Raw genomic sequence first — 27,594 nt, forward strand, 5'->3', positions numbered from 1 at the left:
AGGAGTTTATAAGTTACATAGGACTTTCTCTTCCAAAACTGCAATGCCGATGATCTATTATCCATAATGAAGGATCTGTTGGTCATTTGAGGAAAAGTCAAGTTTCCTTGTAGGAGTTTACTACGGCCAGAACTTAGATATTTGACAGTTTTGCCTTTTGAACCTTTAAATCACGCCAAATACTTTTATAATTTGCATTGAAGAATAATGACCTCTTCTTATCCTTAAAGGTCCATTATGCCTTAGAAATGCTTTCATTTTTATCTCAAAATATTTTTATTGTTGGTATTCTTTTATATTTTCCAACAAGCAACAAGCTACTTACTGGCCAATTACCATAACTGTTTTAACCTTCTAATGCTTTTCGGCAATTAGTAAATTTCTAGTGATTTAGTATTTTGTATGGAAGTCAAAAAAAAAATCGTATGGAAGTCAAGACCGCCTCCGTGGTCGAGGGGTTAGAGTCGATGACTTCTAATCCAGTTACCTCTCTGGCGAGGGTTCGATCCCCGGGAGATGCTTTGGTAGTTTAGCGCGGAGGAAGGTAGTCTAGTACTGGTGTAACTCTCCAGGACGATGGTTAGGAAACTACCCGCCTATATGACTGAAATACTGTTGGAAAAAGGCGTAAAATGAAACAAACAAACAAACAAAGTATGGAAGTCAAAATGCTACTTTGCTTACATTTTGCTACTTTATAACGTTAACTTTTACATTTAGTCCTATTTCCTTTAGGTAGCAAGCATTTAACATTCTCTAAAACCATTACTTAAATATTATAAAATGTTACAATGACATTTCTAAAGAAGTAAATATTTGTTCATTTCTGAGGCATAATCATGCCTTTAACAAGTTTCATTGAAGGTTCCTTTTATCTTCTCGTACGTCAGAAGAAATCAAGGTCCTGCAATAGCTAATTAAGTACAGAAGTTAGACTCAAGTAACTTAATTTGTTGATAGAGAACATACTGAGGTGTATAATGCACATTATTTGATTTCTTTTTTCACTGTTGTTTCTATGGTAACATATTTTTATACCCCCAAAAACGAAGTTTGGGGGGGGGGGGTATATAGGAGTCACCCGGTGGTCGGTCGGTCGGTTGGTCGGGCGGTCGGTCGGTCGGTCCAGACGTCCGTTGCATTTTCCTTGTCCAGAGCATAACTTGAAAACTAATGGTTGGAATTCAATATAACTACATACAATGGTCAAGCACATTGAGAGGAAGTGCAGTGCACAAGAACCATAACTCTATCTTGACTAATTACAGAGTTATTGCCCTTTGTTACTTTTCCTTGTCCGGGGCATAACTTGAAAACTACTGGTTGGAATTCAAAACAACTTCATACAATTGTCAAACACAATAAGGGGAAGTGCAGTGCACAAGAACCATAACTCTATCTTGACTAATTACAGAGTTACAGTATTGCCCTTTGTTACTTTTCCTTGTCCAGAGCATAACTTGAAAACTAATGGTTGGAATTCAATACAACTTCATACAGTTGTCAAGAACATTAAAAGGAAGTGCAGTGCACAAGAGCCATAACTCCATCTTGACAAAATACAGAGTTACTGCCCTTTGATACTTTTCCTTGTCAGGAGCATAACTTAAAACGTACTGGTTGGAATTCAAAACAACTTCATACAATGGTCAAGCACAATAAGAAGAAGTGCAGTGCACAAGAACTATAACTCTATCTTCAGTATTTATAGAGTCATTGCCCTTTGTTCCTTTTCTTTGTCTTTCTGGACTTATTACAGAGTAATTCAATTAAACTTCATCAATGGCCAACCATATTGAAACGAAATGCAACATATAAGAACCACAACTATCTTTAATTGCCCACAACCATAACTCTATATTTCAATTCTTTTACAAGGTACATGTATTCTGTTATTAGTAACATCCTCATTTCCGAAGCAGTCTTAAGGGGGTATTAATCACATTTAGTGATAGTTCTAGTTTTAAATGAACACTGAATAAATCTGGATCCTACCACAATTCACAGTGTAACTAACATATTAGTAGTTATGTGGATAGATAAATATATGGAGATTATGAACGCAATTTAAATTTTCCGAACCTGAACATTTGTCAAAATATTCAGTGCACACTGTATTAACAAATGTGAAAACATTTATTGACTGGTACCCCAGCAATCCCATACTCCATGGATAAGCCGAGGTATCTACCAACCAAATATTCAAGACCTCGGCTGCCTGAACAAAACTGTTTTGGATTTTTATCAGTCTTGTAACCTTGACCCAAAATGACCACTTCTCTACCCAAAGTTATAGCAACAGCCAAGATAACTAGTCAATGAATAAGTCCCGTATAAGTAAATCTTTAGCACTGGTGACCTTTGTTCTAGCATCTTAAGTTGTATGATCAACACAAGTATCTACTAACATCAGTAAATTATAACAAGAGCCACCGCCGGGCGGAGGCAACGCTCGACTTTTTACTTTTTCTAAAAGCAAACAAAGAAATGTTTGAACAAATCTAAACGTTTCCTTTTTACAAATTTAATCGGTCTATCTTGTTACTTTTGTCTATATAATTTGCATATATAGATATACTCATTGATATATATATATATACATACAATATATGATATATGACATGATATATGATAAATGACATGATATATGACATGATATATAATATATGATATGATATATGGCATGATATCTGATATGACATGATATAGAGTATGATATATGACATGATATATGATACATGGCATGATATATGATATGATATATTACATGAAATAAGATATATGACAAACTGAAATACCAAAAAACCGTCACATTTTCTGGTCTCAAATTTATTTCTTCAAATTTATGTAAACAAATTCAATATGTCTACATTGTAACCATAACAGAGATAAATGCGTAAATATACACTTTCATTTTTAAAATGTTGGTATTTTCAGTTGATATTTGATAATATTAGTCAACTACAGTGGATCTTAAAGCCAAAATGCAAAGTTATAAAATCTGAAAGATTGTTTGAAAATACATTCTATGGATGCCAGCAATTTTTGTACCATTTCCTATAAAAAAAAATACATACTTAAGTCATGCACATATAGACTTTTTTCATTGGTATTCAAAATCTGAGAATACGATTTCCTTATGATCAATGAATTTCATTAGTTTCTCAGGATGTATATATTTTGAAATTATACAATCAATATTGCATTAAAGTATTCTTTGATCAGACACATACGTTTTAAAACTAATAAATTATTAAGCAGAAATATTCATCATGGTATCAGTTCAACAGTACCAAATGAAATATCTGGAACATCAATTTCTATATGCATTAAATGTAACAGAAGACCTTGTCAAAGATTGCCTAATGAACTATCTACAAAATAGATAAATACAGAAGTCCAATGTCGACATGTACCAGATTTGGCTGTAAACATTGTCAAAGATTGTCAAATGAAACATCAAGAACACATATCTCTAAATGTACCAGATTTGACTGGAGATATTGTCAAAGATTGCTACATGAAATATCTAGAACGCATATCTTTAAAGGCACCAGGTTTGACAAGTGACATTGTCATAGATTGCTACATGAAATGTCATGAACGCATATCTTTATATGTACCAGATTTCGCTGGAGACATTGTCAAAGATTGCCACATTAAATATATACAACTTCTTTCTTTAGAGATACCAGATTTGTCTACAGATATTGTCAAAGATTGCTACGTGAAATATCTAGAATGCATTTTACAAAAGGCAACATATTTGACCGGAGACATTGTCAAACATTGCAATATAAAATATCAGAATGCTTGTCTGTAAATGTACCAGATCGGAATCGGAATTGAGACATTGTCATAGATTGCCACAAGTGATGTCTAAAACAATAGTCCATATAGGTACCAGATTTAGCTGGAGACATTGTCACAAAATGCCACATAAAATATCTAGAACGTCTATCTGTAAAGGCACCAAGTTTAACTGGAGACATCGTCAAATGTTGCAACATGAAATATCAAGAACGCATATCTAAAAATGTACCAGATTTGGCTGGATATAGAGATATGCACTCATGATATTTCATCTGGCAATCTTTCACAATGCCTCCAGCCAAATCTGGTACATATATCGATGGGCGTTCTATATAATGCATGTGGCAATCTTTGATAGTGTCTCCAGCCATATCTGGTACGTATAGAGATAGACGTTCTAGAATTTTCATATGGCAATCTTTGACAATGTCATCAGTCAAATTTGGTATACACTGTATATAGATATATGCGTTCTTGATATTTCACGTAGCAATCTTTGACAATGTCTTAAGTCAAACATGATGCCTTTAGAAATAGGCGTTCTAGATATTTCATGTGGGAATCATTGACAATACTCCTTTTAAATCTTGTACATATAGAAATATGCGTTGATAATATTTCATGTAGCAATCTTTGACAATGTCTCCAGCCAAATCTGGTACATATACAGACAGGCGTTCTAGATATTTCATGTTGCAATCTTTGGCAATGTCTTGTGTCAAATCTGGTACCTGCATGGACTATTGTTTTAGACATAAATTGTGATAATCTTTGAAATTGGGAGACATTGTCAAAGAATGCCACATTTTATGTCTAAAACAAAAGTCCATACAGGTACCAGATTTGACTGGAGACATTGTCATAGATTGCCACATGAAATATCTAGAACGCCTGCCTCAAAAATGAACCAAATTTGGCTGGAGATATTGTGAAAGATTGCCACATGGAATGTCTACAACGTCTACCTATAAAGGCACGAAGTTATACTAGAAAAACTGTCAAAGATTGCCACACGAAATACCTGGAACTTCAACATCTATATGTACCAAATTTCACTAGCGACACTGTCAAATAATGTCTAATGAAACATCTAGGACTCCGATGTGTAAGGGAACCAGATTTGGCTGGAAGCATAGACAACCATTGCCACATAGAAATATCAGGAACACATATACCTCTACGTGTACCTGAGTTGGCTTGAGACATTATGTAGATGGCTATATGTTATATCTTAAACACCAGTCCTTACAGGTACCAGACTTGGCTCGAAACATGAAAGATTGCTACGTGAAATATCAAGACCGCCTATCTCTATTTGCACCAGATTTGAAAGAAGACACTGTCAAAGATTGCCACATGAAATATCTAGAATGCATATTTGGCTGGATACATTGTCAAAGATTGCTATATGGAATATCAAGAACGCCTATCGATATATGTACCAGATTTGGCTGGGAACATTGTCAAAGATTGCTACATGGAATACCTAGAACGCCTATCTCTAAAGGCATCATGTTTGACTAGTGACATTTTCAAAGATTGCTACATGAAATGTTAAGAGCGCATATATCTTTATGTACCAGATTTGAAAGGAGACAGTGTCAAAGATTGCCACATGAAAAAATATAGAACGCCTATCTCTGTATGTACCAGATTTGGCTGGGGACATTGTCAAAGATTGCTACATGATATATCTAGAATGCATATTTCAAAAGGCAACATATTTGACTGGAGACACTGTCAAAGATTGCCACATACAATATCAGAAACACATATCTAAAAATGTACCAGATTGGAAAGGAGACATTGTCAAAGATTGCCACAAGTTATGTCTAAACAATAATCTATACAGGTACCAGATTTGCTTCGAGAAATTGTCAAAGATTGCCACATGAAATATTTGGAACTTCAATCTCTATATGTACCAAATTTCATTAGCGATACTGTCAAAGAATACCTAATGAAACATGTACAACTCTAATCTGTACGGGAACCAGATTTTGCTGGAAACATAGCCAAACATTGCCTCAAGAACACATTCCTAGATACATGCACCGGATTTGGCTTGAGACATTATCTAGATGGCTACATGTTATATCTAATACGCCAGTCTTTACAGGTACCAGATTTGGCTCGAAACATTGTCGAAGATTGCTACATGAAATAGCAAGACCGCCTATCTCTATATGTCCTAGATTTGAAAGGAAACATTGTCAAAGGTTGCCACATGAAATATCTAGGACGGATATCTCTATATGTACCAGATTTGGCTGGATACATTGTCAAAGACTGTCACATTAAATATCAAAAACACATATCTCTATATGTACCAGATTTGACAGGAGACTTTGTCAAAGATTGCCACATGAAATATTTAGAACGCATATCTCAGTATGTACCAGGATTTGGCTGGAGACATTGTCAAAGATTGCGACATGAAATATCTAGAATGCATTTTTCAAAAGGCAAAATATTTGACTCGAGACACAGTCAAAGATGTCAGATATCAGAAAAGCATATCTGCAAATGTACCAGATTGGACTGGAGACATTTTTAAAGATTTACACAAGTTACGTCTAAAACAAAATTCCATACAAGTACCAGGTTTGACTGGAGACATTGTCATAGATTGTCACATGAAAACTTTAAAACGCCTATCTCTAAAGGCATCAGGTTTGACTAGAGACATTGTCAAAGATTGCCACAAGAAATATCTAGAACGCCTATCTCTAAAGGCATCATGTTTGACTAGAGACCTTTTAAAAGATTGCTTCATGAAATATCAGGAACGCATATCTCTATATGTACCAGATTTGAAAGGAGACATTGTCAAAGATTGCTACATGAAATATATATAACGCCTATCTCTAATGGCACCAAATTTTACTGGAGTCATTGTCAAAGATTGCCACATGAAATATCAAGAGCGCATATCTCAATATGTACCCGATTTGGCTAGAGAGATTGCCAAAGATTGCCACATTAAATAATATACAACTGCTATCTTTACAGGTACCTGATTTGTCTATATATATTGTCAAAGATTGACACATTAAATATCAAGACTGCATATCTCTACATATTCTAGATTTCAATGAAGATATTTCAAGGATTGCCACATTCATTATCAGGAACGCCTGCCTCAAAAGGTGCCTGATTTGCCTGGAGACATTGTCAAAGATTGCCACATTAAATCTATACAACTGCTATCTTTACAGGTACCTGATTTGTCTAGATATATTGTCAAAGATTGACACATTAAATATCAAGACTGCACATCTCTACATGTTTTAGATTTCACAGGAGATATTGCAAAGACTGCCACATTCATTTTCGGAAACGCCTACCTGAAAAGATGTCAGATGTGCCCGGAGACATTGTCAAAATTTGCCACACTAAATATCTGGAAAGTCAATCTCTATATGTACCACATTTCACTGGCGACACTGCCAAAGATTGCAACTTACAATATCTACAACCTCAATGTGTACGGGAACTACATTTGGCTAGAGACATAGTCAAATATTGCCACATAAAAATACCAAGACAATACCTCTACATGTACCGGATTTCGCTTGAGACATTATTTTGAATGTCACATGTAATATCTAAAACGACAGTCTCAAAATAAACAAGATTTGGCTGGGCACATTGTCAAAGACTAACACATAAAATATTTAGATGGCCTGCCTTAAAAGGAAACCAGATTTGGCTGGAAATACTGTCAGAAATTGCCACATGAAATATATGCAACATCTATCTTTAAAGGCACAAGGTTTTACTGGAAACATTGCCAAAGATTGCTACATCAAATTTCTCGATCGCCTATTTCTACATGTACTAAATTTGGCTTGAGAATGATTGCAACATAAAAAAATAGAAAGCAACAAATTTCACTTGAGACAGCTTCAAAGATTGCCACATTAAATATTAAGAAGGCGTATCTCTAAATATACCAGATTTAACCACAGTTATTGCCAAAGATAGCCACGTGAAATATCTAGAACGCCTTTCTCTGTAGGCACAAGGTTTGACTGGAGACATGGTCAAAGATTGCCACATGAAATACCTGGAGCGTCAAGGTCCATATATACCACATTTCAGTGACGACACTTCCAAATATTGCCACATGAAATATCTAGATCGCATATTTCTACATGTTTTAGATTGGGCTGGTGATATTGTCAACTATTACAACATAAAATATCTAGAATGCATGTTTCTAAAAGAAACATATTTGACTTGAGACACTGTCAATGATTGCCCAAAAAATATCAAGAAGGCGTATCTCTTAATTTAACCAGGAGTTATTGCCAACGATTGCCACATGTTATATCTTAAACTCAGGTAGCATATTAGGCTGGATACATTCCCTAAGACACATAAAACATAAAGAACGCATATCTTTACAAATACTAGATTTGGCTTGAGACATTATCATAGATTACTCATGAAATATAGAGAACGTCTATCCCTACAGTCACCAGATATGGTTGCAGAGATTGTCAAAGATTGCCTTATGAAATATTTAGAACTTTTATCTCTACAGGTACCAGATTTGACAAGAGAAATTGTCAAAGATTGCCATATTAAATATGTAGAACGCCTTTGCTAAAGGCACCAGGTTTGCCTGGAGACATAGTCTAACATTGCCACATAAAACATCAAGAATACATATCTGTACATGTATCAGATTTGGCTGCAGATCTTTTCAAAGATTGCCAAATAAGGTATCTAAAATTTCTATATTTTCAGGCACTGAGACTGAAGACTTTGTAAAAGATTGCCACATATTACATCAAGAACGCATATCTCTACATGTACCGGATTTGGCATGAGATATTATCACGGATTGCTCATGAAATATATAGAACGTCTATATCAACAGGTACTGTTGATTGCGCAGGAGATATTGTCAAAGTTTGCCACATGAAACATTTAGAACGTCTATTTCTTTGGGCACCAGATTTGACTGGATACATTGTCAAAGAATGCCACATGAAATATCTAAAACGCCTGTCTCAAAAGGTACTAGATTAGCCAATTTCCACTGAATCAAGGGCAATAACTCTGTCAATACTGACTATTTTATTTATTTGTAAAATATGATATTACAATATGCTGGTAAACAATTGGATTATTCGTAATGAAAACATGATAATTTAAAGATAAATTTATAGGTTATTTCAGTCTTATTCATGAACATACAAGAAATACATTTAAATATCAATTTTCAACATTAAAATGTAAAAGTACTTGGTCAATCTATTACAAATTTATAGGTGACGTATTTTATTTTACAAATCAATAAACCTTTCTAACCTCTTACATCTACCTATCCATACACATTCATAGTCTATTCTTTCTTTCTTAAGCACTTTATTTCATCTGTTTAGCACTAACAACACAATCTTCTTTTGTACATTACAATGTAATAACGTGTAAGCCGGCAATAAATGTGCCTTTAAATGTAACTAGAACTTCTTAAATGTGACTTTATTACCCCTGCCAACAAATTGATAGTTAACACTATGACCAACTTACCTGGAGTTGACTAAAGCGAAAAGAAAATTACAAACAGACCGACAAAACAATGTGTCTTGCACATCTTGAAACTATCTAAACGGCATACAAGTATATTTGGAAAATGTTTTCTCAAAACATGAAAAAGTATTTTGCGACACAAACTTACAATACTGCATCTATATTATGTTATATAGTGACGGAAAAACCAGAACATATGTTCCCAACAGATCGACGAAAATATATGTGTCTTGCACATTTTACGTACAAACTTAATTTGAAAATGATTGATTAAAACCTGTATGGGTAGTTGGTGACACAAACTTACACAGCAGTTTCATTATGTTATAAGGTAACGGAAATGGCGTAACGTAAATTACAAAACAGAGTGAAAAGAAATGAGGCTTGCACATCTTCATCCCATTTGCAAGACATATTCCAAATCTGAATATGTTTGCTCAAAAACTGTGGGAGAAGTTTGTGACATAAACTTGTAGCGAAAATGTATTATGTTGTTCGATAACAAAAAAGACAGTAACGTAATTACAAATTAAGCAGTAAATATATGGCCTGCACACCTACAACCCACCTGAAAGACATATACTAAATTTTAAAATGATGGCTAGAGAACTGTAGGAGTAGTTCGCCTCAAATCTTACTTAGTCTGTGCCTATATTACGTTATTTTAGCAACGTGAATAATGTAATGTTAGTTATAAACAGTATAATGATAAGTGTGACTTGCACTACAAGTCATATACAAAATTTGAAAATGTTTCCTCAAAAACTGTGTGTTCGTGACACAAACGGAAGAACGGACGTCCGGCCAGATTGGAATAAGGGGCCATTTCTATTGTTTAATAGAGGGCAAAGAGCCACTTATTCGTTTGTTACAAAATGGACTTTTGTTCTTTTGTGTTCTGTTTACAGTTAAGTTATCCCCAACCTCTTTTCGGTAGCCCGGAAGGACGGAGGGTAAACTTATAGTCACCTCTGGTAAAACCATTTTTATAAAAATGAACTTTTATTTGTTTGCAAATTAACCAACGAACTTTAAAAATCCCTATTCATTTATGTTTTGGAATTAACCGAATTCACAAATGATTTTATTTTCAAAACTTAATTAATCATTATCATTATAACAATATATAGATTTAAAAAATAATTTAGATGCCCGAATGAAAAAAATCGAACTGTTTTTAAATATCAATTTCTATGCTTATAACACAATTTGTGCAAGCACAATGCACGTTCAAACACAAGTGAATACCAGTTTATATGAGAGAATTACGCTATAAAACTATCTGATAATTTAGTGGTAGCACACCTTCACAACGATCCCTTCACCAAGATGACAACGATTGCAAAAAGTGACACCCCATTTTTACCGGTGAAGACACAGCACAGTGTTACCGTAACACCGTTAACACGTGCTTTTTCCCGCCAGAATTTCGAAGGGCGAAGTTTGGTACTAAATTTCGCATGTATTAAATTTCGCTAGTCTCTCATGCGATAATTAGCGCCCTTCAAGGCGATAATTATCGCGTGAGAAACACACAACATACGAAAATTAAGACGATAATTATCGAGGCGAAATTGTTAAATTTCGCTAGTATAAGTGTCTCTGGTCTTTTGAAAGGGCGATAATTATCGCGTGAGAGACTAGCGAAATTTAAGACATGCGAAATTTAGTACTAAATTTCGCCCTTTAGAGGCGATAATTATCGCGTGTTACTAGCGAAATATTGTGGACGAAATAGGATTCCGTATAACTGGCTAAAATTTATAAGTACGTTTTTACAAAATTAAATTGGTCGCACGGCTACGCAACACTTGATCAATTCAATTTTGTAAATACGTACTAATAAACTATGTTTGCAAAATCGACAGGTTGGTATTTTAAGACAACATAAGTTAGTTTATACAAATTTATTTTAGTTCGATTGTGTTGGAAGCTAAAAGCTTATTGAAACACTTTCAAATCCGTTCCTGGAACCAATCAGTACTTAGCAATGAATGTAAAATTTCTTGCTCTATGATACAACGGCTTGCCCCTGACAGGGTTTAATAAAACAACACGGGGGAGAATCACGCCGTTCGTTACCCAAACAAACAAAATGGCGGATGCAGTCGAAAAGTAAGTTTTTCCCTTTTTTCTCTGAAATTCGTAATGTTCTAGTGTAAAGGTTTAAACAACCTTCTCCACAATTTTTTGGGCACACAGGATTTTATTTCATGATGTCTTGTCCGTACTTCTTCTGAAATGCACGTCACCAGAATCGAAGCGAGAGAATTTTCAACCGGTTTGATCGTGGTAACGTACGGCTTCTTCTCTAAAATTCACTGTTTCGTTTACATATATGTATAGTACCTGAAACCACTGGCTTTAAAAAGTTGTAATATGTCGTCATATAAGCATTCATGCCCATTCTGACTAGAATAACCGCTGTAAATATTAATATCGGGGCATTTCCTGGAAATGATAACGTATGGCGCACAAATATGAATGATAACTTACGGCGCATTTTTCTGCTTATTAGAATTTCTATATATCAGTTTGTTTTGGATAGAAAAGTTATGTTTCTTGCTTGGGTCTTTCCAGACATTACAGGATCTTTAGAACCAAATAAAGAAACTGAATATTATTTAGTGTTTGCATAATAATATTTGTCTGAATAAAAATATCTAAATCCGATATGTAAACACAAATTAAGCTTTTTTAAGAAATACAGCGTTTTCATTGGATGAAAAATGAAGCTGGACACTAAATAAAAATAGTGTCCAAATGTATTTGTCATTCAATGGAAACATGTATTTTTTTCAAAATTATTTGTGTTAATTAAAGGGGGTCATACCATGCGCGCGCATCCTCAAAATTCTGATACCGCGACAAAAAACGAGTCATGCAAAGCAATCAGATCAGATTAGATTTGAATTAAATTCTACTATAAACTAACTTCCAGTTGTGTTTAATCGGTAATTTCTCAATTTCTGTAACATTTCAACTCCGGTTGTACGCAGTATCCAGAATCAAAATCGCACTCAACACGAAATACTGACGAGAAAGGGAAGACTTGTGTCAAGGCATTTGGAATATTAAAACTAGAAGTAAGGCTATCTTCTTTCTAAAAGAAATTAAATTCAAATCTATTCTGCGCGCGCATGGTATAACCACCTTGTAATTTTCATAAAAGAACAAAAGTCGATACTTCATAGTCTCGTTCTATGTGTCATATACAGTGCTTCATAGAACCACGTTTGTAAAAATAGTCAGTTGCATAAATTTGCACATGCGCCTTCGAGGGGCGCTTTTGAATATAAATTAAGTCAAATGACGTCAAAAGGCCAATATACATGTATTAATTTTGTATTGATGGATAAAGGATATACATGCAGTGCAGATTTAAATCCACGTCTTGGCGAAAAAGATACTGCACGTGTTAAAGTAAAAACCAAGACCAAATGTCAAGTAATATATATTTATTACTAATGTAGGAAAAAAGTCTAAGTTTCTAATTTCTGTAGAATAGCACGGATATAGAGGATATTGAATGAGTGTAGATCTAAGTTCAATACTGAATTTATTGCACGAGTTGGATAAAATTATATTATTCGAGCCTTTGGCGAACATAATATTATTTTATTCAACGAGTTCAATAAATTCAGTAATGAATTTACACGAATTTAATATTCTGTTTATCACATACCAAAAATAAAGACCGTTTAAAGTGAAAAAAATTCACTGTTCATTGACGCGCCTATAGTATAACGCTAACATTTACGCTTTGTTTGTGTAACGCTAATGACGTCACGTCAAAATATATGCACGGTCGTGCAATACCATTTTTACGGATTTTTTTCCCCGCAAAATCGGCACAGGTGTGTGATAAGAACACTTACATGTGCTTCGTAAATACTATTTTCATAGTAGCGTAGTAATTTTTATAACCGTTCTTTCATAAAGATAATGACGTCATATGAGCGCATGAGTTGTCTGGCATTAAAGGTTTCCAACGGGTTTTCCGGCATGAAAAGAAAAAAAAATACATCGGAATCCAAATCCGATTTGAAACTTGTATTTCATTGTCGGTAAAATGTTTACCACTAGAAATTAATAAGCAAATTTTAAAGTCACTCTTTTATTGCTGATACCTACAATACTTTGTATAAAAAAATTGATTGCTGGGGCATTTGTGGAAAAAAACGCCAGAATATGGCAGGCAAATTCATGTATTGCATGTAACTGTTTTGATCAAATTATAACGTTTCTTTCATTTAAAATTTAAAAAAAAAAAACTGTGTGGCTAGGTCGTGCAAATAGCTGGCGTCAAAGTAGCTCGATGGTCACGCTAAATGGTACCGTTTCAATATTAACCGCCCCTCAAATCAATAGGAAATTTATTATTTACTAAAATTATTGAACTTTTTCGCATAACATTATTTTTAACTTATTCAATAAATTCAATATAGAACCTACACTCATGCATAATTCTCTTTTATGTATTTTTCTTTCAATGAGCGACCAGATTGAATAAACACAGACTCATTTCATCTGGATGTAAGCTAGTCGCAATCCCTTTTAATATAATGTGAAGACAACAATACACACTATTTCCTGAAAGTGGAGGCTGCATTTTATACAAAAAAAATCTCAAACTATACATGTGTGTTTTAATTGGAAGATAAAGGTTTGTATAATAATAACAACGAATATCTATTATGCAACCAGCTAGAAGATATTCATACCCGATGGGCCAGCATTGTCCAATTATTTATTTCTGAACTGACAGACATTTTTTCCAGATATATATCATATCCTACATACAAATAATTCATTATCAGCTGACAATCCACCAAGTAGAAAAATGCGCCGTACGTTATCATTGATATTTTGTGCGCCATACGTTTTGTTTTTTTTAGCCAGAGTGGGCATGGATGCTAAGACGACGACCTACTACAACTTTTTAAAGTCAGTGGTTTCAGTTAATATACATATTTGAAAAAGAAACAGTAAATTTGTGAGAAGAAGCCATACGTTATCACGATCAAACCGGTGGAAAATTCTCTCGCTTCGATTCTTGTGACGCGCATTTCAAAAGAAGTACGAGACGACAGACACATCATGAAATAAAATCCTATGTGCCCGGAAAATTGTGGAGAATGTTATTATATATACCTTTACACAAGAACATCACGAATTTCAGAGAAAAAAGGGAAACATTTACTGTTGGACTGCATCCGCCTTCTTGTTTGTTTGGGTAATGAACGGCGTGATTCTCCCTCTTGAAACAATACCAGTTAAAAAAAGAAAACTTGTTCTTCCCCTTTCAGGCTTTCAAGTTCAAAGGAGAAGGACTCTATGAGATTCCTCTTTCGTTCTTATCCTTTTCCCTTATTTTGTCTGTTGTTTATTTGTATGTATAAAATTTATATAATACTTTTGGGAATAAATGTTTAAACTAAATCTAAAGCCATGGAGTAAACATGTGATTTTTCTTGTTACGTGCGAAAATGGGTGTTTCATGACAAACTTTGCCCTAAAAAACGAACCTCTTATTTAATGTTTTCGACTGATTCAAATTTTGATACCACATATAATTATATAAATTGCATATGGTTAAAACTGAGGACTTTTTTTTCTGCGCATGGTGTATTTCAGGGACTACTTTCAGTTGACATAAAACGCGTGTGTATGTTACTGAACGCACTTTGATCCGCAGAGCCGCCACTGAAGTCGAATAAGAATGGCACAGGTAGGATTTATCTGTATATAATAGTTCTGTTTCCTTATATTTTTTACAACTTAAGCATAATTATTTTGAAATGTTTTATTACTTAAAAAATCAAAGTATACAAAAGAATGACTTTTAGGGCAAGTTTCTCTGTTTTAAAATCATATCATTCATTTTTTTTCTTACTTTCTGAAGCTGATTCTATACTAGTTACACCATTTAAGAAAAGTCTAATCGTATATGCATATGGACGTGTTAATGTTTTCATATTAAAGGGACCTCAACTGAAGTTTTTTTTTAACATGACTGAAAATAATTTTTCGAGATTAATGCTCATTTGATGAAGGTCCAGACCAATAACTTGTGTATAAAATTGCAGATCATTCGCTCACTCCGTTTTTTCCAGAATATTTATTCTAATTGTGAAAAATAACCAAAACCTGAAAAGCGTTGTAACGCATGATATTTTCCGAAATTTAAATTAATGAAAACAGACAAACAGAAAATCTAAATGTCTATTTTATTTCTGATATTTAAGTTATTAACCAGGATTAAATGCGGTAAACATGCATGCAGTGAACTTTTTTCCGCATTTCACATAACTATCATCAATATTTGTTTCAGTTCAAATTTAAGTAATTTAATACATATACTTGATAGTATTATATGAGCCGCGTCATGACAAAATCAACATAATGGGTTTGCGACCAGCATGGATCCAGACCAGCCTGCGCATCCGCGCAGTCTGATCAGGATCAATGCTGTTCGCTATCAGTGTCTCTACTTGTAAAAGAGTTGGTAAGCGAACAGCATGGATCCTGATCAGACTGCACGGATGCACAGGCTGGTCTGGATCCATGCTGGTCGCAAACGCATTACGTTGGTTTTGTCGTGACGCGGCTCATATGCAATTTATCATATGGTGCATTGTCATCAGAATTGTATTTTCTAAAAAAGAAATGGTTTCGTTTTTTTATATGTCTCAGTTTCAAACATGCAGCAGTCGGTATATGTTACTGGGCGCTGGTATAGTAATTATGACGCTACTCGGAGCGGCTGTCAGCCAGGGTTCACCGCCTAATGCGGCACCGCCTTGCAACCAAGAGGAGGATGCCTTCGAAAGTAGGACGCTAGAAGATGGTAAATCAAAGGTTACATTGAATATACAGGCTAATTTCAAAGCTGAAGAAATAGGTAAAATTGGACAAACGGCGGCTGACGAGGTCACAAAAGCCCTGACAGCGTAAGTAAATTTATTCAACTAGATTATTTTATTGCATATATTAAACATATTCGAGGTTTTTGCACAAAATAGGATGCACACTTAGAAATTTATGAAAAAGTAACATTCAAGGGGTAATGAAAATATTTGTAAGGACAAGTTCTTTTTTTGCTAACTAGCGTGGTATTTCTACTTTAATATATATTAGAAGTCTGCAGACAAATTTAATACGACACTTATAATTGCTTACAGACTGTGTTTGAAGTAAAAACATCGAAGTTTCGTAAAGTTTAAACTTATAATTCAGTTCGAATAAAGGAAAATTAAATATGCAGAATTCAAGATTTCAAAAATCACTGAACTCCAAAAATATCAACCCGTTTACAAAGAGTACTAATTAAACAGGTGTTGGGTTTATACAAGGGGCGGGATAAGCAGGGCACGATATATTCTTTTAGTAATAAATTAAATATCGTTGTAAATTATCTACTTTTTACAGAAATACGAAAGATAATTAACATAAATTAAAGCAGTCAACAAAAAAAATCAACAACAAAAAAACAACAACAACAACAAAACCACATACATTAACATATGCATGTACATACTTATTCACTTAACTTAGTCTAAAGAAAATCATAAAGAAATGCCTCAGCAGATAATGCAAATATTTTACAACGTCCCTGTTAAAAATGTCAAAAGACAAAATATCTCCGACATTTTGAATACAAAGCAAACGCAAATGCAAAGAAATGTTGGAAAATAAGATAATGATTTTGATTTAAAACGTTTTATGGTTTACTCTCACTCACTCACTCACTCACTCACTCACTCACTCACTCACTCACTCACTCACTCACTCACTCACTCACTCGCCAACTCACTCATTCACTCACCAACTGACCTACTCACTCACTCATTCACTCAATTACTCACTCACTCACTCACTCACTCACTCATTCACTCACTCACTCAATAACTGACTCACTCACTCACTCACTCTCTCACCAACTCACCAATACACTCACTCACTCACTCACCAACTCACTCAGGAACCAACTAACTACCTCAGTAACTAATTCAATAACTAACTAACTAACTAACTAACTGACAAACTAACTAACTAACTAACTAACTAACTAACTAACTGAATTACTAACTTAGTAAAAAAACTCAGTAACTTACTCAATAGAAAACTCAATAACTTAATAACTAACTAACTAACTAACTTAATAACTACCTAACTAACTCAATACTAACTAACTAACTAACAACTAACTCTATAGCCAACTAACTACAAACTTCAAATTATGCTAATCTTATGTTATCATGTTTTAAATAATTTAATTTTTCAGGGAGAAGATAGCTAAGGAATTGACGGGTACTGCAGAAATGGCCTCTATTTCGACAGCAGCAAATAAGGCAAGATTGGCTTCCACCGCTTCAAGCATGTAAGTCAAATCTCTTGTCTAAACTCCGCCACTTTCCGTGTCTAAAGAGATTTTTTTTCTTCTTTTCATGACATAATGAACGCTTTTTAGTGACTTTGGTGTGTCTAAAAATACTGAATTTCTGAATCCTAGTCAGTGGCGGATATATCGTCCCCTAAGTGCAGTAATGGGTTAAATCTTTCTAAAACACGCTGGTTTGAGTTTTGAGTTTTACTGTGTTCAAGGTCACGTCTCTTCACAGAAACGTAGCATTCATTCACATTTGAATGTATTTCTTTGAAACTAGTATAAAAATAAGAATGCAGCATCAGAGGTCCTTTGCATGTTTTGCTTGTTTTGTTAGTTTGTTTATTAGTTTTTCTTCTTTCTTTCTATCTTTCTTTCTTTCTTTCTTTTCTTTTCTTTTCTTTCTTTCTTTCTTTCTTGTTTTGTAAGTAAGTTTTTTTTTCATTTTTTCTTCTGTCTTTCTTTCAATTATTCTTTCTTCTTTCTTTCTTTCTTTCTTGCCTTCTTACTTTTTAATTTCTTTCTTCTTGTCTTCTTCTTTCTTTTTTTTTCTTTATTTCTTTTCATTCTTTCATTCATTTTTCTTTCTTTCTGTTTTTCTTAAGTTTCTCTCTTTCTTTAGTTATTTCTTTCTTTTTCCTTCTTTCTTTTTCTGTTTTCTTCCTTTCCTTTCTTCTTCCCTTCTTTCTGTCTTTCTTTCTTTCTTTCTTTCTTTAATATTTTTCTTTTACTTTTTGTTCACATTAAGTATTTAACCATTGTATACATTTTACAGCAGACCGTACTACCACCCTACTTGCCCGGAAGTGACGATTTGGTTACGTCCAGGGTACTATTACTGGAGATATATAATATATAACAGCAACAATACGAGAACGTACAAGTATTGCTATAATTACTGGTATATCTCTATAATAGAATGTGCTTGGTAGGTTATGAACTTTTCTGATATTTATATCATATTGTTTTTAATATATGTCGTTCTATTTTCAATTTTGAAAAAATCGATGTATTGTAATTTATATAAGTATGAAATAAAACGGCGCCAGGTATCGAACCTCCAAGAACAAGATATTGATTTTAGCAACATTGTTTTATAGCTATTATTTTATAGCTATACTTATGATAAATTTAAATATAAGTTATAAATAAGATTAAACTTAAAATACTGTAACGTTTCTAATTGTTTGTTGATATGCGTATTGTACATTAGTCGGTATCTTAGATACTTGCATGTAAGTTTTTAACATGGATATCTACATGTATGTAGAGTGAAGGATTGGCACGTTCACTGAGGTTTAAATAAGATTATTTTTTCTACTGGTCATCACAAAGTTGACATGAGCGGTGTAAATGTCCATCATAGAATTCCTAGTCAATTAAATTGCATATAACTATTTATATTCACTTTTTAACAACTTTTGACAATTGATTTGCAGCAATTATTGTCGTATCAACTACAACCATTACTATGACCGAAGGTACAGATGCTTAGAGGAATATAGGTAAAAATAAACTTCACAAAAAATTAAACTTCGTGTGTTCTTGATTACTTTGAAATTTCATTTTTTTACATCAATGTTTTATTTTTCCCATTGTATAACGGTATTAAGCCATGTTAGATTGTCTGTTATTATTCAACCACCATAGTTGGTTGATAAAAATGACATAAAAGTACATACATTCAAACCGGAGCATATACATGTATACCTTTTTTTATGTCTTCTGATAAAGCGGATAGCTCATGCGCGAAATCACTGCTGCTAAACAAACTTGAATATTTCCATTCTATTTTCGTATATAATTTATTCACACTTTGACAGTAAGCTTGCAGCCGTCCGGTTAGCTTAATAGGTAGAGCTTTTGACTTTGAATTGGGCGACCCGGGTTCGATTCCCGCAAGACGCAGGTCACTTTCGTTGTGATTGATCATGAAATTTTATCTACGGTCATTCGCACTGTACCTCTGCTCATGTATAAGTACAGAAGTTTCAGTTCCTTGCGAAAGTGAAGGCAACTAGTACTGGTAAACGATGCGGTGGTTGAATTGTGGACTGGAAAATTCAAAGTGATCCGGAGTGAAAACTACCAACACCACCACAGTAAGCTTGTTGGTGGTGACATATTACGCCAGAACAAACAGTTCAGACCGTGCGGTTTGAACATGGTCTGTTCTGTCCGCTAACACAAGGGTTCTACTGTACATATTTTTTTGTTTCAATTTTTTATAAGATTGAACTATGCAATAGTCATTTTTAAAAGTCTCATAACAAAGAAAGCGATGTAAGGGTAAAAAAGTCAATGATATCCTACCTATACTAAATTCTTATATTTTTTTTAAATTTGAGTTTATTCAAATTTCAGGTACGAATTAGTTCCCGTGAAATGCTACTCATTCACTGTTCACCAAAGCGGAAAATTTACCGTAAAGCCATTATGGGGTAAAATCGAATACAGAAATATCCGACTTCCGAAAGATTGCTGCTGTCACTACTACTACAGAGATACTCTCCGCCAGTGTGCCGTACCAACTTAAACTCCAGTATGCCGTACCATCTTAAAGAAATTAAACTTACGAACAAATTCTTAATTATTTACTCTGTGTCTGCAGGCAAGTTCTACCCCTTTAATCAGTGCAGACCGAGCTCATTCCTGCGGTTTGTTCATGATCTGCACTGTCCACTACTCATTGCTGTACTTTTTCCCTAAAAATGATGAATGGTTTTGTCCATATTGAAAGATGGACGAGTCGATTTAAGATATTTAGGGTGGTAATGGTAATAACAAGTGATTATTCAGAATCCAACGGGCGCTTTGCACAATTAATGCAAAATATTGCTAAAATTAACATTAATAACCGTATTTCTACCCTGTTATTAACAATTAAATCTATTTCTGTATATATATTGACACTTTGTAAATAACTAAAGACACATTTTTCACGCTTTGTTATTTTTAAGTGATTAGAAAACTTACAAAAATGTTCATACATAAAGTCTATCATGAACCTGGAGACGTGACTAAATAAATGAATAAATTCTTGCTATATATTGATACAAAATGTATACATATCCGCATAAATAAAGTTATTAAACGCATTGAAACTTGCGTCGTCTTTCTTTTTTGTTCTTCTTTTTTTGTATACATTTTTATTATCATGATCATTTACCCATTATCGTAATAGAGAAAGAAATTTCTCTCATTTTCATTAACTTTTCATTGAAAAACAAAATGGTTAATTATTTAGAACGAAAAACGTTTTTTATATTATCAAAAGTAATATATAATATACAGTCAACCCTTTGAAAAAGAGTCATCCGAAGAAGCGACCATACATGGCCTTTATAGCGAAGTGGTCTTTATTCGAAGGTTTTTGTTGTATTTTAATAAATGAAGATTTGTTAAAGAGTGGTCTTCAATTACAGGGTGGTATTTATTCGAAGGTGGTCTTTAACCCATGTTTGACTGTATTTCGATATTTGTTTATACATGTACGAGGGGTCTTACGATCAAGTCCCTTCTCTATACCCATCGGAATGCGTACGTCGCAGAGAAGGCTTAGGGCATCGGCAGGAGATTGGAAAAACTCGGTATGGCGAAAAATAAATAATTAATGACCAGAACTTGTATGTGTGTGGACCAGCTGCCGATGTCCTGACTAATGCCGAGGGGATTGGCCCTACAAAGTAGGTAGGGACGACGATGAATGTGTGCTAGGATGCGTGAGCCCCTAGCGCAGAGAGTGACGGGTTGAAAGGAAGGTCCCTAGCTGTCATAACAGCCCTTTTCAGGAGTTACCTCCTCCTTTTCATATCGTCTCATTATGGTTCTCATTTGACGCCGTACAGTGACCAACTTTTGGCTCAAAATTCATATCGTTCGGAAATTGCATGGACGATTTGTGCTTTATAAGGGCATGACTTGTGACATATCCGGGGTCGTACTCGACATTTCTTTAAGCAAATAGTTCTCACCATCGATAAAGTCCTGATGGGCATGATTAACATAATTTGCGAAAGTAATTGAAAAAGTAGATTTTGCTGATATTTAAGAAAATGAAAACAACACTACACTAAAACTGTTTTCTGTACTGTTAAAGGGAAGGAACTCTTACAGGCAAATATACATTTTCAAATGCTGATTTATTTCCCTTTGCAGTAACATGTCGAATATAAGGAAATACGATATCAAATAAACATGTACTGTAGAAATAATATTTTCTGCAAACGATGTAGATATAAATCAGGAACGAAATAATAAAGAAATCATTATGTGAATTTAAAGGGACTCCACTGAGGTCTAAATGCTGAATTTCTTGCAAAGATCAAATGCAATACTATAAACAGAAACATTTTCTTTCAAAAATGTACTCTGAATAAATTGAAAATAGTATTTTTGTGCTATTTTAGCCCGATTTTGAGGGAAAATCGTTGCAAAATTTAGAACACAATTTACAGGTCTAGACCTGTATCAAATGGAATATTAATCTAAAAATAATCCTGACCCGTTATGTCAAAAAAACTTGTTGGAGTCCCTTTAATATAATGTAGATATCATCTGATGTAGATATCAAGTGATGTTGATATCCAATGATATAAAATGAAGTGAGGTAGATATCAAATGAGAAAGATATAAAACGATGAGAAAATCAACTGTAAATAAAATTATTTGTCATAAAAGTAACCAAATGTATATAGAGAAGTATTTTGACTTCCATACAAAATACGACATAAATATGCAACAGAAACAAAATATTGCTCAGGTAATGTAGAAACTTTACAGAACATCAAAAATAAAAACCTTAAGAGAAAAAAAAACAAACCAACAAAAAACATTTCAGGGGCATAATGGACCATTAAGAATAATGTCTCAGATTTCTTCAATATTTAAGCTTGCTACGTAACTGAATCTAACCATCCATGAAAGTTGTCATTTTTTGTTACTTGAAAAAAAGTTGAAAAATTGGATCCCAATTTGTTACGATACTTTATTTATAAAAGTTTATAAGTAGTTGGAATCATCTATGCATGTAATTTTTTCAAATAATGACAATTGAAGAACAGACCAGAGGTGACTTACAATGTAAAGTTCATGCAAAACTCAAATATTTGCCAACGTATCTCTATACACACTGTTGACTGTGATTAATATTCGATCATTAATCGATATGTGTTATGCTAATGTTATATTTAATCATTTATAGACATATTTACTTAAAGGCAACTAAACATATAATGTATATTAGAAATTTAGATATAACTTTCTGGATTTTTTCCACACATTTTATTTTTACAATATTTTATGTTGTTGTTGTTTATGCTGCTGCTATTGTTACTTTTGTTGTTTTTGTCGCCGTTACTTTTGTTGTTGTTGTTGTTGTTCTTCTTCTTCTTCTTCTTCTTCTTTTCTTCTTCTGTTTCTTAAGTTATAATGAATCACTTGAATGCTCAAATATGCACGTGCATGACTAAGGAAAAACAGTCCCAGTTTAAGTTCCCTTATTTAAAGCTTTTGTTAAACACAAACATATTATTCTACGAAATATAATTGAAATACCGTGAAATTTCTCCTTGAAGTACGTGACTTATGCACTTCAGTCACTGTAACAGCAAAAATAGAAATGTGCGTAATAACTTTAAAAAACAAGGAAGATTAAATAAGTAATTTGATCTTAACAAAATATTCGGTATTAAACTTCTACAATATTATATTCTTTTGAAAAGGTACTTTACTTAAATTTAACTACCATTGAAAGAAGTTTTGAAGGAAGTTTTAATGTAAACTCCCGACAAGGAAGTTTCTGAAGTTGTATAAACTACAGGCTGTGAAAATCTCCGCACAAAGTTATTCATCGAATTCGTTGAATTAATACTTTAAAGTTAATATTTAATATATTAAATCGGTAGACATTATATTTTTTTTCGGATTATCTTTTTAAAGATAGATGGGCAATGGTTGCCTTTAAAGACCGTGTACGGACGGTGTTCCGGTTTTGGACCACAGCACAGCGATATGACGTCACGAGGTAAGATGTTAAATAGAGATGAAAATTAGGAGATTAATTGAAGTATTTCCGTCTATTTGAACTGTGGAAATGTGAACATTCGGTCATTTCTGTTGTTAACGTACGTTGTATATACTGTTATACATGGAAGTTTTGATTGTTTTAATTTCCATTGCGATTTTACAGACATAAATAAAAATTTTACATCAAAATACACGTGCATAACTAAATTTAACACATATCCGCACCAAGGCTGAAACATATTAAAATATATATTATATAGTATAAGATTTATACATGTACAATACAGATTTCCACTTTTTTATTTTATGTACATAGATGATAGATGTTGCCTTGTTCTCCGATTTTTCATTTGTCTTACATCTGAATGTCGGATATCAAATCAAGTTAAATCAATATCGATCAATTGTCGATAAACAACTTCAATACACATGTATATCTTTTATTGCCATCAAGAGTTTCAGTGTAGTCTAAAATTTGCGTAGTTTGGCAAGATAGAATATTAAGCAAATAAAAAATGTGTAAGTTGTTAATGGTATTTTATTAAACACGAAAAACAAAATATTCAAATTGTTATATGACTAGAATGACGAAATTGTCAGCGATAATCGGATCGCATTACTATACCATCACAGATACAATTTCACATATACATATATTGTTGAATTCTCTTATCACATATTTCAATTTCATTAAGTGGTCATTAAATTATTTGATTATTACTACTCCACTGAGGTCCAAAATCCTTAAGTTTAGTGTATTAAATAAGTGCAAAAATCAACTTTAAAAAAAAATATCAAAAGATCAAAGACAAATAAAAGACAAAGAAATAAATATCCTCAAAATTAAATCGAAAATCAGTTTTTATTTGATTCTTTGACAAAACTTATTTAAAAAGCGTTTTTCAAAAAAACGAAGAGAAATAATGCACACAATTTATGGATTCAGGCCAACAGCATAAGGTACATAAATGTTATAATAAGAAAAATATTTCTAGTCCCTTTATGTACAAACATCAATGGAGTCCCTTTAACATAGTTAGAGAAACTAATCTATCTTATAAGTGGAGTGCCTTTTAATATAGTTTGTAAAATTATGAAATATTTAGTCTCATATAATTCTTATACTTCAATATTGATACACTATACACGTATATTACATATACAATAATCATACACTAATATAAAACATGAATTATATGAACATTTTATATATAAGATATACACTGATGAAGATCCTGAAACAATAATTACATGTAATGACAAGATGTATATGTACAATTAGCTAAAAAATATATTGTTATAAATACGATTCATTTTAAAGTGAGCAAATTGCCACGTGACCTTATGCAAAAGTACATCAACATGAAGAATCTTTATCTCTCACTGTACATGTATATTACTCACAATATGAAAGGCTGATAGCTTTACCTAATTTCTTGTTGGCGTACGTTTTAATTTGTATGATTCCGTAATTTTCTAAATTATAATAAAATAAAATTAATCAAATTGTTGCATTTTGTTGTTTTCGGCATATTTCTTGATTAAAGTACAATAAAGTGACTAAATTGGTTAAACGTCCTGTCGCCATGATAACTGTAAGTTTGAATAAGTTATGTAAGTGCAGCGTTCGTGGCGTTACTGAACGTCTGGCGTCATATTTTGTTTTCCGCACTACTATGAAAACAGTTATTTGTTGTTGTTTTTTTTTTGTTTTTTTTTTTGCAACTTACGTTGAGTTAATAAAACAGATAAAGAAGAAAAATACTCAAAATTAAAACGAAAATTATTTTTTTTATTTGATTCTCTGACAATTTTAAGTTATATAGCGTTTTTGAAAAGAAAAAAGCAAATTATTTGAAATTCTGTACAAAAGGTTTTGGTTCAGCCAAACAGCAGGAGACACATAAATGTCAGAAAAGTATATCTAGTCCCTTCATGCATTTTCATCAATAGAGTCCCTTTAACATAGTAAAGAAAACTAAAATGTGTTATTAGTGGAGTGCCTTTAATATAGTTTGGGACAAATCTGAGTTATTTAGTATCTTTTAATTCTTATACTACAATATTGATACATTATATATGTATATTACATATACAATAATCATACACTAATATAAAACATGAATTTTATGAAAATTTCATATATAAGCTATACACTGATGAAGATCCTGAAACAAATATATGCAAATACAAACTGTATATGTACCATTAGTAAAAAATATATTGTTATAAATACAATTCATTTTAAAGTAAGCAATTTGCTACGTGACCTTCAGCAAAAGTCTATAAACATGGAGAATCTTTATCTTTCACAGTACATGTATAATTTACCACTCATAATATGAAAGGCTGATAGCTTAACCGAATTTCTTGTTGGCGTACGTTTTAATTTGTATGATTCCGTTATTTTTTAAATTTAAATAAAATAATATTAATCAAATTGTTGCATCTTGTTCTTTTCGGCATATTTCTTGATTAAAGTGCAATAAAGTCACTAAAATGGTTAAACGTCCTGTCGCCATGATAACTGTAAGTTTGAATAAGTTATGTAAGTGCAGCGTTCGTGGCGTTACTGAACGTCTGGCGTCATATTCTGTTTTCCGCACTTCTATGAAAACAGTTATTTGTTTGTTTTTTTTGCAACTTACGTGGCATAATTCAACAGAGTTGAGTTGAGTTGAGTTTATAAAACAGATTAAGAAGAAATATACTCAAAATTAAATCGAAAATCATTTTTTTTATTTGATTCTCTGACAATTTTAAGTTATAAAGCGTTTTTGAAAAGAAAAGAGCAAATGATTTGATATTCTATACAAAACGTTTTGGTTCAGAACAGCAGGAGACACATAAATGTCAGAAAATTATATCTAGTCCCTTTATGCATTATCATCAATAGAGTCCCTTTAAAAACTAAAATGTGTTATTAGTGGAGTGCCTTTAAAATAGTTTGGGAAAAATCTGAGTTATTTAGTATCTTATAATTCATATAATACAATATTGATACATTATGCATACATATTACATATACAATATTCATACACTAATATAAAACATGAATTATATGAAAAGTTTGTATATAAGCTATACACTGTTGAAGATCCTGAAACAAATACATGTATATGCAATCACAAAATGTATATGTACCATTAATTTAGTAAAAATATATTGTTATAAATACAATTCATTTTAAAGTAAGCAATTTGCTACGTGACCTTCAGCAAAAGTCTATCAACATGAAGAATCTTTATCTTTCACAGTACATGTATTATTTATCACTCATAATATGAAAGGCTTATAGCTTAACCGAATTCCTTGTTGGCGTACGTTTTAATTTGTATGATTCCGTTATTTTTTAAATTTACATAAAATGAAATTAATCAAATTGTTGCATTTTGTTCTTTTCGGCATATTTCTTGATTAAAGTACAATAAAGTCACTAAAATAGTTAAACTTCTGTCGCCATGATAACTGAAAGTTTGAATAAGTTATGTAAGTGCAGCGTTGGTGGCGTTGCTGAACGTCTGGCGTCATATTTTGTTTTCCGCACTTATATGAAAACAGTTATTTGTTTGTTTTTTTGTCAGCTTACGTGGCATAAGATATAAAGAAACTTATTCTTTAATTTGCTTAATATGGTTATCAACAGGTGTCACTGTATAAAATAATTCAAATAATATTGTTTATAACAACAACAACAACAACAAAAATACCAATTATGTAATATGGGCACATATATATAGCCACATTCATTCCTCAGCATGCATTCGTATTTCAGTCTATCAAATAAAAGTTGAACAAACTCTGATATGTTAAAAAATAAT

General features: G+C 32.8%; 2 protein-coding genes across 2 annotated transcripts in view; both read left to right on the forward strand.

Moving 5' to 3' along the window:
* Positions 1 to 14,948: 14,948 nt before the first annotated feature.
* LOC132725506 (uncharacterized) lies at positions 14,949 to 20,806 on the forward strand. The gene is made up of 6 exons (XM_060710642.1): positions 14,949 to 15,088; positions 16,054 to 16,310; positions 17,645 to 17,740; positions 18,522 to 18,674; positions 19,186 to 19,251; positions 20,111 to 20,806. The coding sequence occupies exons 1-6, from the start codon at positions 15,080 to 15,082 to the stop codon at positions 20,280 to 20,282; spliced, it is 753 nt and encodes a 250-aa protein (XP_060566625.1). The 5' UTR covers positions 14,949 to 15,079; the 3' UTR covers positions 20,283 to 20,806.
* A 2,576-nt stretch (positions 20,807 to 23,382) lies between these two features.
* LOC132725507 (chorion peroxidase-like) overlaps positions 23,383 to 27,594 on the forward strand; it is a 21,235-nt gene continuing 17,023 nt past the window's right edge. Inside the window, exon 1 of the mRNA XM_060710643.1 lies at positions 23,383 to 23,771. Within this exon, the coding sequence (XP_060566626.1) occupies positions 23,698 to 23,771 (74 nt within the window). The 5' untranslated portion in view covers positions 23,383 to 23,697. The remainder of the gene's footprint in view (positions 23,772 to 27,594) is intronic.

Source organism: Ruditapes philippinarum, unplaced genomic scaffold (assembly GCF_026571515.1).
Source record: "Ruditapes philippinarum isolate M1 unplaced genomic scaffold, ASM2657151v2 ctg1865_1_1_1_1, whole genome shotgun sequence".
Taxonomy (NCBI): Eukaryota; Metazoa; Mollusca; class Bivalvia; order Venerida; family Veneridae; genus Ruditapes; species Ruditapes philippinarum.